The sequence below is a fragment of the Micropterus dolomieu genome, linkage group LG12, assembly GCF_021292245.1.
Source record: "Micropterus dolomieu isolate WLL.071019.BEF.003 ecotype Adirondacks linkage group LG12, ASM2129224v1, whole genome shotgun sequence".
Lineage (NCBI taxonomy): Eukaryota > Metazoa > Chordata > Actinopteri > Centrarchiformes > Centrarchidae > Micropterus > Micropterus dolomieu.
This window is the reverse complement of record NC_060161.1, coordinates 29,916,063-29,927,622: the sequence shown is the minus strand read 5'-3', so window position 1 is coordinate 29,927,622 and position 11,560 is coordinate 29,916,063. Positions and strand designations below refer to the sequence as shown.

The following is an 11,560-nucleotide window of genomic DNA, read 5'->3' as shown; positions in this document are numbered from 1 at the left end:
CTGAATACTTATGACCATGTGATATTTCAGTTTTTCTTTTTTAATAAATTTGCAAAAATGTCTACATTTCTGTTTTTTTCTGTCAAGATGGGGTGCTGAGTGTACATTACTGAGGAATAAAATGAACTTTTTTGATTTTTGGAAAATGGCTGCAATGAAACAAAGAGTGAAAAATTTAAAGGGGTCTGAATACTTTCCGTACCCACTGTAGTTTGCCCTGTAGCTTACAATTTGGCACACTGTTGTAAACTCAGCTGCTGGCTGAAATGAACCGGCTGCTCCTCTACCAGGTAAGGTTACCTGCTGGTGTGACAGTTTAACTGGAGGCTAAATTAACTGTGAGCACAGACCATGCTAGCTACATCAAAGCCCACATTCTCAGCTGATTTTAGTTTCTACACCCCCTGCTTCCAACTTGTGTGTGTGTGTGTGTGTGTGTGTGTGTGTGTGTGTGTGTGTGTGTGCTAAATGAGAGAGTGATATGGGACACGAGCAACGGTAGATACAGCTGTTGGATCACAAGATAACTTGAGCATGTACCATGGCCACAGCTGACTCAATGCTGTGTTCGGACAGAGTGTAACGTTAGCCTAAACTTCCAGACTGTTTCTGTTACGCGTGGCAAACTGTTCTCACATCAGCTCGACGTCAGATAAATAACGATACATGATACAAATGTTGACTGGTAAGATGATGTTGGTAACGATTGCAAAGATATCGGAATGTAAACGTGATCGATAGTACGAAGCTGTATCACAGCATGACTACATTTAATCTAATAAATTTATGAGAATGAATACCCAATTACGATAATAAAATATTAATCCATAAATCTCTTGTTTTGGGGCACCACCGGAGTTTTAATTAACCCAGAGTCTCCGGACCTCTGGGTAGTGTTTTAATAATTATACAATTATTCACTAGTGATCAGTTAGTTAATAATCGCTCAATTATCTTAAATCAATCGGTCAATCTCATATCGAAGGGGTAAATTCTCTTGGCAGGGACTTTGAGATAGGCAACACACACACACAATTCCTTGATTAAAGTGAAGTTTATTAACTAACTAAGATGATATAACATGTGGTTAAATACATCAAAGAAATAAACAATGGCTAAACAATGAGAATGTGGGTTTCTATTGTGGGAGTATTTGACTAATACGGGCAGCTAATGAACGCAAGCTATGAGTTTTAAGAGTTAAAGATAATCTATTAACAACTATCGGACATCACTGATCACAGAATGCAGGGTTTTGGTCTTACTGCGTGTCGCTTCTCCCAGCCAGGTGCTGGTCAACGGCCTGACACTGGCAGAGATCTGTGCGTTCTCAGTTAGGACAGCTTAAAACTGTCGGCCGGCTGCTTTCTCTGCCAGGGAATTGCTCCGGAGGTCTGTCTTTTGTCGGCTTATTGAAGAAACATGCAGTGGGGGCCAACCCTGGTGCGGGTTAGCAGTTTGGTTGTCCTTTGTTACTGCTGGCGGGCCCACGTGTTTGGGTCCGAGGGAAGTTAGTTTGACGGATAAGGCTTAAAAAGAACTTGGTCGTTCTTGAATTAAAACTAGTTTAAGTTAACGGATGATAACTTTTAACAAAACAAAAAACAAAGAAAATAAATCAACAAGTAAAGTTGCTGGGAACGAGGGAAAAATCGATGTCGCGGCGCTTCGCTTGTGGCTTGAAAACGAACAAAGGGCTTTGTTGTGCCGGGTTGAGCTGCTTGGGGCGTTGCCGGGAGAGGGGCACGCTGGGCACGTGCTGAAGCGCAGTTGGAGAGCCCGGAACCAAACAGAGGACAAGAGAGCGAGAGACAGCGTGGGTCGCTGCTTTTTTCTGTTGGGGCGTGGTTCCCAGAGGGCAGTCCTTTGTCCCAAGAGGCGGGGCTTGTTTCTGATTTCCCGAGGTCTTTCTTTAGACATATTAAAGTTAATCAAAAAAAAAAATCTATTGGCGCGTATTGTAATCAAATATCTTCCCACAATCAAACCTCAATTGTCAAACGGTTGTACCGTTCTTAGTTTTAAGCACTTGATAAAAAGGAAAAATATTGTCAGTAGTTCAACTTTGAGGCTAGCATTTCGGAATGAATCATAAGAGGAGAAGAACTTAACTAGCTTTCTGGATATATTGGCGGTTACACGTTGTTAGAGAATATAAGCAAGACAAGCAGTGCTTTGCTTGGCGGCGGCGGTGTTGTGGCGTTCACACTACGTGACTGATCGGCGACAGGGAGTCACAAACACTACAAGAGCTGATGGCTGTCTTACCTGACACTGGTCTCCAAACCACGTTTTGTCAAGAAAACAATAGAGTGAAACGGGAAATGAGTGATCCTGCACAGGAAACAGCTGTTGTTTGTTATTATAAAGATGGCGATTATAAAGACAAAGAATCTGGTTGAAAGGATGGATTAGCACACGCAGGTAGCAGGGATTGTCTGAGCTACAGAGAGAGCTGCAGGTGAGTTAAAAGGTGCAGTTCCCCAACTCAACTCATGACTGTGAGGTTAAAACTCGCAGCCCAAAAAGGAGAACAACAAACGCACGTGTGCACATTTTCAGCTGAGAACTGCGACTTACTTTGGCTTCATCTCAACAATCAATCATGACTTCAGTTAAATGCTAAAGTTGCTGTTACTGTTACCTTGTCTGTGGTCTGCTGGCAGAACACCGGCTTCTTTCTGGTCAGGTACCGTTGTGCTGTTGCTGAGGCGACATAAATTTTGTTTTTGGGTGGATGGACATTACAGAGTTGTTTTTTCTTTAGCTTGAAATAATATTACTTACTGTCCATACTTTGGACTTTCTTTTTTGCCCCTCGCTGTTTTCTCTCTCTTCCTCCACTTTGCAAACAGTTCCATCATAATCACGTCGCGTTTACAGCGTAAGCGCGATGTGCGACAGTAACAAATGTCCCTGCGAAACACTGTTCTGTATAGTTACATGGATTAAACGAAGTATCGATGCAAAGAATTTGGGTCGAAGCATTTAATGAATTGATTTTATTGATTAAATCGATGAATCGTTTCAGCCCTACAGTGCAGTAGTGCCAATAGTGAGTGCTAAGAGAGCTGTTGTACTGAAACAGAACTACAAACTAAACCTTGAGGTTAAATGTTTTTATTTTTAATAAATTGTATGGATTACACGGATGTTATGGTGGTTGTTGTTTTTCCCCCTGCACACATTAAAAGTTTTACTTGGTTTAAGTGTAAGCTGGACATGCTAAAGTAGAAAATTGTAAAACACTAGATATTATTTCAATAAGGTGTAGTAAATAGTAGTGAATTTTAGCATTTGCAGGAGTCAACGAAAAGGTATAACACTCATGAAGAGTGAATTAATAAGAGTAAATTATGAATAACAGTGAATGTTATATCTTTTTTAGTGTAGAACTTGATTTGCATTTCTTAGTCTGGTGTAGTGTTAAATGTTAACTTTACACTCTAAATGTTCAGACTTACTGCTGACTTTACTGAGTAGCTAACCTTGTACTATAATAGACAGTTTATTCACACAATAGCTTCAAGAGGGAGGCTGCTGGCAGACCTGCTGTGGGATGTGGCTGACCAGCTGTTACATCCAGTGCTTGAATTGAAAAAGTAGTTGCCAGTACTCCCCATTCACATGTTGGCGTGTGTATTGGTTGGCACACACTAGGAGGAGGCTGGCTTGAAGCTTGAAGGAGAAAATTAGTGCTGTTTCTCAATCTGCGTTCTTTTCTGTACTTGTGTTCTTGTGTACTTGTGTACTGTTCCAATTCTGAAGTCCGCATAAAGCCAAGTACAGTAAATACCCAGATGTGTGCTCGCCCTGCCCGTTTTACCGAGCCTGCATCGGTGGTGACTTGTGTGGACTTCGGATCGCCAGATATCCCAGAATGCATTTCGGCGCCAAAAAGTTGGACGAGAAAACTCAGAACTGTAACTTATAATACTGCTGTTCTTGTGTCACATATAGTAGTTTTAAGAGTTTTTAATGCGGGAATATAGTTTGATTTTTCAAGACAGAGCTGATTTAAAAAATTGCTACGACGTTTTCAGAGATGTGAGGTCCCGCCCGCTAACGGGTCCGGCAGTCATCAAGTCAGCTGCTATTCCTGCTGAATGACAGACTGTGTGCTCCCGTTCCCGGGCGTTTGTACTCCCGAGCCGAACTTGCCAAGTCCGAGCTTTAAAGTACAGAAGTCCGAACTTGGCAAACTCGGTATTGAGAAACAGCCTAGCACAGTGGCATCCTGATGCTATGCTGCAGAGGCACAACCTGAATGAGAAACTAGTATAAATTAGTGTTAATGTAATGTTATACCATTAAATAAAAAGTATACTGGTGATATACGCAATAATGAATTACTGTGATAATGCATTTGGACCACAGGCCGTGTTGCCCTGACCACTTTCTTTAGCGCTCCTAGCGGCAGCTTCACTCTCCAGTGAAGTCAAGACAGTAGTAGATCTGATCACATCGCTATAACCAATCCTGCTTCAGACTGATGTCGGCACCACCCACTCAATTAGCATACACACACAGGCATAAATAAATGTGGAAATACAGGCATAAATAAATGTGGAAATAAATATAGAAATAAATCAATAAATACATAAATAAATGTAGAAATAAATCAATAAATATATGTAGAATTACAGAAATAAATGCATGTAGAAATGCATAAATAAATACAGAAATAGCCTTTTTTAATGACCTAATGAATTTAATTTTTATTTATTTCTGCATTTAATTATTTATTTCTGCATTTATGTATTTATTTCTTCATTTATAGATCATTATCATTATCATTTTTAGTCCCTCATACAGAACTTGGCCCATTCTGCGTCCAGAACTGCCAAACTGCTGCGTTTATGTGTTTATTTCTCTGTTCCTCTCTGTGCTGGAGTTCTTTAACAACTTGGTGGCTTGATCCAGATTATTATTAAATTAGTTGAATTTTAATAAGAGTGTGTTTATTCATATAGTATATCAAGCTTATTATGTCAATATATTTACTTCACTTTACTTTACTACTGTAGGGATGAGCACTTCAGATAGTAATTATATACATAAGTCTTTATATGGCTGGTCTGGTTGTATACTCTGGAAAGATTGTAAAAATGGAAGGATTTAGCCGGAGTACTGGTAATTACATATTGACAACATATTTCTGTGGTTTTTACATGGTTTGAATTTGGTTGTGGGCACAGGGGGGTTTATATAATGATGATATACAGTAATGAAGAGGTGAATTTGTGCATTATACTTTGTCAAATAAAGCAAGCCAGGCAGCCTTCCGTGTTTGAGAACACTAGAGGGCTGCAGCGCCACAATAACCAGCCTAGTTCAAATGAACGAAATGACTCAAAAAAAGATTAGTTCATTTTAATGAACGAGACTGTCAAAAGACTCAAACTTGCCATCACTACGCATGAAGTGGTACTCTGAGGACTGTCTCTTTACCACTACGCTATTGGATCACACAGGTTCTTCAGTAACATGTTGAAGTATTGTTAAAGATAAAGTACACTTGCCATAAAAAATTAAGCTTTGCAGCTGTCCTCTGGTTTTGTTTTGTTACAGCTTGAGCAGCTGAACATGAAGATTTAAAGCATGAGTCTGCACAAAAGTTACAGAGAGAGATAATGCAAGTTGAATAATTGGGGAAGCAAAGAAGATGATCAGAAATTACTACTTGAGCTGATTGAAACTTGACTGTGGGCTAGCTATCAATGCAGCCATTTTTATCAAATGAAACAGGCACTACACTCCTGGTTTCAATAGTGAACCACCACAAGAATGACAATTACCAACAAAAAACACTATTTTTTCTTATAAAAAGACACATTTAACAAATACATAAATCACAAAGTATTTGTTTTGTATTTCAAACAAATAGGAGACTTATTTGCAAATTTTAACAAAACTTCCTGAACTGCCATGCATCATGGGAGTCTAGCTCCGCACCCGCTCGGTTGGATGAGGAGACCCATAGGAACCCATTCATTTTAAAATGCACAAAAATATTAAAATAAAATCAACCATTACAGATATCAGCTACACAGGTAATAGCACCCTCTCATGAAGAAGATGTAAAATTTGAAGTTGAAACCAAGTTTGTAGGACAAACGGTACAGGACTAGTTAGCTGCCAAACAACGGCAGAATAAATAATGAAAAGCGAAGAGAACAAAAGTGTGAGAGCTACAGGTCTCAAACTAAATCTTTGTGTGCGTTTTGTGTTCAGGTGGAAAGCTGCACAGCGCCCCCTGTGGAGAGCTCAGGTTCTACATCTGCTCCACCACAGTCAGGTAGGCGAAAGTCTGATAACAATGGAGCGAGTGTTCAGGTTTCTTACTTTAAGGGACACAAAATCTGTTGAGTATCAGATTAAAAATCAACTTTACTGACAAGTAGGTTTCCACATACAAGGAATGTGCTTTGGTATTTTGGTGCAAAACAACAAACATAGTAAGTAGAAGGTATAAAGAAAGATAAAACAGGTACTGCAAGTCAAGAATCACCCAAAAAACATAAAACTGACAATAATATATTAAAAAACAATATAAAACAAGAATAAAGAATATGTACAATATGTTATTTAAATGACAGTTTGTGCAGGGTTGTGCGACATATGTACATGGGGATGTGTAAAAATTTACAGAAGAAGTACACTATACTGTGAGGGGGTTATGAGAGTGGGGGTCCCGGCCTTGTCAAACTCTTAATCTCTGCGTGCTTAAAATGTGGTGGTAAGCTGTTTGGAGTTTGTTTCTTCACATTTCATAAAGAATTCCAGCAGTGACAACTTTTCAGGTAAACCCAACATGTTTTATTAGATGTTATGGAAACATCACAGTCTCTCCAATAATTGAACATGATAAGATAAACATGTGTATGAATATGTTTGTGAATAACACTGTCATTATGTGTTAACTCAAACATTAAGTGCTTGTTTGTAATCTCCTCTGTTTATCTCCAGCTCCTTTTCTAAAATCCTCCCCAGCGACAGGAAACCAGGTAACAGTTTACTGGTTGTTGTAGCATCCCAGTACGTATGGCAAAGAAATTACTGTTGGGCCATGTCTGACTTTGGAAATAAAAGTTTGACAAAACAATCAAAAAAAAGTCCACTTACCTTCTTACAGATCTTTCCCACTGATAACTTTTGCCAGTCACTAGCTGTACGATAGACTGAACACTGGATACACTTCTTAATATAACGCAGGACTATTAAACATCACATAGCAATAACATTTAGATTTTTTCCCCTCTGTCTCAGGAATCATGCACGGTCTGAGTCTGTTTGATGTTTTGTGGGGCAACAGCTACTTGCTGGCGGAGGAGATTCGCCACTTGTCCTCCTTCCTCAAGGAGCTCCGTTCTGGTCAGCTGACTCAACGCTGCTTCAACAACTTCATGCAGCAGGAGGCGCTCTATCTGCACAGAGTCAGCAGCACACTGGAGGTCAGAGGTTTATGATTTTGCCCAGTTTGTTTGTCTTTTTTTTGTATCTTTCTAACTGTTCATCTCTCTGCCATTCTTTCTTCACTAAACTAAACTCTGATCCTCTGATGCTCGTCCACTCTCTTATCAGTCTCTCATCAGTCTCTCATCATGATTTTCAGCTCTCTCTAGAAGTGATTTTTTTCTCGTTTCCTTCCTCTGCTTCAGCCTCTGTTGGTGCCGTCTGTATGTTTCCAAGATTTTCATGCAGCAACTCTAAACTTTACACTTCAGCTGACCCTCTCTCTCTTGCATCGTACCCTCGTTTACACCAAAAATGTTTCATGTGCTGAAGCTCGTCAGGGTAGTTTGCTCATAGGGTTTTCTGTATGTAGGTTTTAAATTATACTGTAGATGTAGCATGTGCTTCATAGATTTGTCGCATTTATTTAGACAATGTGTTAGTACTTCAAAATATATATATATATATATATATATATATATACAGTATGCTTAGTGTTTGGGCCCCTACAAGCTTCAGATACCTTAAAAAAGGTGTCCCTTTTCACAAATCTCTTTCACAATTTTTCTTTTTTCTGCAAAGTAAGCTCCATTTTGGGGACCTGAGCATACTCGAAAACTCACCAAACTTTGCACACATGTCAAAACTGGTGAAAAATTTCGTATTTTTTTAATTTCGCGCATGGGCGTGGCAAAATGACTCACTAGCGCCACCTAGAAAATTGGAAAAGATTAGCCCCTCGTTCATGTTCAACCTACATGCACGAAATTTTCTGGGGACACGTATCATATCAAGACACACAAAAAAGCCTCAAGAACCCATAGCCTAAAGTCAACAGGAAGTTGGCCATTTTGAATTTTACGGCCATTTTTGGATGATTTACACACTTCGTACTTTAGCGAACTCCTCCTAGGGATTTAGTCGGATCAACGTCAATTTCCGCTTTAGAAGTAAAGGCATTGACGATGAAAAGTTGTGCTATTTGCGAGTTTTCGTCAATGGGCGTGTCTGTGGCGTTGATGATTCGCCATGAAACAGGAAGTTGTTGTAACTTCAGTGTATATGCCCACATCTACACCAAACTGTACATGTAGGATGAGAGTTCCGCCCTGAACACATGTACATGCTGACATTCACAGACAGTCATAGCGCCACCTGCTGGCAACAGGAAGTGACTTTTATCGAAGCAGCCCCCGCTGCACGTTTCACCTACGTGTACAAATTTTCTGTGGTACGTGTATCTTGTCCAGACGCACAAAAAAGTCTCTTGGAGCCATAGCCTAAACCCAACAGGAAGTCGGCCATTTTGAATTTTACGTCAAATTTTGGATGATTTACACACTCCGTACTTTAACGAACTCCTCCTAGGGATTTAGTCCGACTGACTTCAAATTTGTGCTGTGCCTTCTAAAGGCATTGAAGATGAAAAGTTGTGCTATCTGTGAGTTTTCGTCAATGGGCGTGTCCGTGGCAAGTTGTCAGGAAGTTGTTGTAACTTCAGTGTACATGCTCACATCTGAACCAAACTTTACGTGCTTGATAACTCTCCCACCCCGCAGACATCTACACGCCAATACCGATTTATATTCATAGCGGCAAGTGCTATGTAGCTCCACATAGGGGACACAGGAAGTGACATATAACACCTTCACGCGGCGTCGGAACCGCGCAGCAAATTCACAGCCGCACCGGCAGAGCTCCAGAATGTGCAACGCGGCCGGCTCACACCTGGACTACAAGTGCGAGGGCCCGCCCAACGCTGCTTGCAGCTTTAATTGTACTTGTATTTTAATGTTTTGTGAATAAACTAAACTGGACTGAACTAAACTGAACTGAGCTTGGCATCCTGCCTGTCGGAGCAGTATTATTAGATTTTAGTGCCGCCTTTGACATTATTGACCATAGTTTGCTACTAGGGAAACTCAGATGTTATGGCTTTACACCATCAGCATTAGCATGGGTAGAGAGCTACTTAACAGATAGAACACAGAAGGTGTATTTCAATGGAAGCTTCTCAAAGGTAGGGTTTGTAGCATGTGGGATCCCACAAGGGTCATTACTAGGACCATTGCTTTTCTCTATCTTTACGAATGATCTCCCACTGGTCTGTAAAAGAGCATCTGTGTCTATGTATGTGGATGATGTAACACTTTATATGCCTGCACCAGCTTTAGAAAAAAATAACTGCAGCTATCAGCAACGAGTTGCAGATGGTATTTAACTGGATTACTGATAAAAAAATCTTGTCCTGAATATAGCCAAGACTAAAAGCATCTTATTTATTACTAAACATTCATCAAAGACAAGACACATGTTGGATTTAGTACTAAACTATGTTGCTGTTGAGCAGGTACAGAAAACAAAGCTTTTTGGGGTAACCATAGAGTATAATTTGTCGTGGTCAAGACATATAGATGAATTGGTGAAAAAGATGGGGAGAAATATATATAAACATGTTTTGCAGACCCTAGTTCTATCACATTTAGATTATTTCTCTGTGGTTTGGTCAGGAACTACAAAGATGAATTTAGGGAAACTACAAAAGGTTCAGAATAGAGTTGCTCGTTTAGCCCTTGGTTGTCCAATAAGGGCTAATGTTAACAAAACGCACTGTAAACTCTTCTGGTTAAAGGTTGATGAGAGGTTAAAAGTATAATTTCTTGGCTTTATAAACAAAATTAATGTATGGAAAACTCCTGACTGTCTGTATAGGCAACTTACTCTGAGTTCTAATGTACATACACACCCCACTAGGCATGCCATAATTGGTAAATATATTATTCCAAAATCCAAAACAAACTCAAAACAACGCACAGTGCTGTATAGAGCTATGGTGGAATGGAACTCTCTTCCAGGTCATCTTGTTAAAACTCAATATAATATTGGTTTTAAAAAACAAGTAAAGGAATATTTCATGTCTGCTTATATTAGTACATAGAGCCTATCATACATTCTTTTATCTTTGTATTCCTTGAAAATTTGCTGTTTTGTTGTTTTATTATTTTGTATATTTGTTCTGTCTATTGGTTGTGTTTTTTTCTTGTAATTTCTTAATCTGTGTATTGATTGTGTAGTGTGTTTTTATTCTTGTTATATGTTTTGTGTGGACCCCAGGAAGAGTAGCGGATGCATTTCTTTGCATCAGCTAATGGGGATCCTAATAAATCAAATCAAATCTTGCAGTGACAAATACTAAAACTAATAAAAACTAAACTAAAACTAAGCATTTTCAAAAAATGAAAACTAAACTAAACTAGCAAATTCACGTTAAAAACTAATTAAAACGGAACTGAAATTGAATACAAAAACTCGTTATCCGGTGCCAAATACTATAGTTGTATATTTTTCCACATTACTTCACCAGCTAACGCGACCCATGTTACTATCCTGTGGACCACCTGTGTTATGTAAATGTGTTGATTCAGCCTTTAAGAAATGATTCCAGGGGGTATGACTATAATGTTAATGGATTTCATACATTTTATGAAATAAATCATTTAAAAATCTAAATTTTATCAGATGGGCGATCCTGGGGACAAAATCTTTTCAAATGGGGGTCCATGGTCAAACTTGACAGACTTGATGTTTGCACTGCTGTGAATGTGATTTTAATTCCCAGTCTGAGGTGAACTGGTGTGACTGGGTGGAGATATAAGCATCATGTTTTTGTTCCTGCAGACCCTGATGTGTAGTTTACAGGACACAGATGAGAACACAAGATCACTGCTGCAGGACACACTTCAACACTACAGAAGCAGAAACCAGGTGAGACAGACAGGCTGTGTTTACAAAGAGCAGTTTTGCTCTCTAATAAGGAGAATGATCAGAATCAATCAGAATCAGAAACAGCTTTATTACCAAGTAATACAAGGAATTAGTTTTGGTGACTAGGTGTGCAACAACAATAAACATACACCTATATAAATATAAAACTATAAAAAATATATATGTATAAAATTGGCAGAATGTGAACAAAATGTAATTTAGTTTTTGATTGTCTCCTCCTCCAGAGCCCCCTCACTTCGCCTCCCCCACAGTGGCTCCACTTCGCCCTGCAGTCTTTCCACTCTGTGGTTTTGGAGGAGCCGATCTATTGGCTGGTGGC

General features: G+C 39.4%; 2 protein-coding genes across 2 annotated transcripts in view; both read left to right on the top strand.

Annotated features, from left to right (window-relative positions):
• The window catches only part of LOC123979890 (galactose-specific lectin nattectin-like), a 21,584-nt gene extending 15,282 nt beyond the window's left edge, over nt 1-6,302 (top strand). Inside the window, exon 7 of the mRNA XM_046064001.1 lies at nt 6,235-6,302. Within this exon, the coding sequence (XP_045919957.1) occupies nt 6,235-6,302 (68 nt within the window). The remainder of the gene's footprint in view (nt 1-6,234) is intronic.
• Nucleotides 6,303-6,923: 621 nt separating this feature from the next.
• The window catches only part of LOC123979759, a 9,126-nt gene continuing 4,489 nt past the window's right edge, over nt 6,924-11,560 (top strand). Inside the window, exons 1-2 of the mRNA XM_046063787.1 lie at nt 6,924-7,007; nt 7,270-7,454. Of these exons, the coding sequence (XP_045919743.1) occupies nt 7,275-7,454 (180 nt within the window). The 5' untranslated portion in view covers nt 6,924-7,007; nt 7,270-7,274. The remainder of the gene's footprint in view (nt 7,008-7,269; nt 7,455-11,560) is intronic.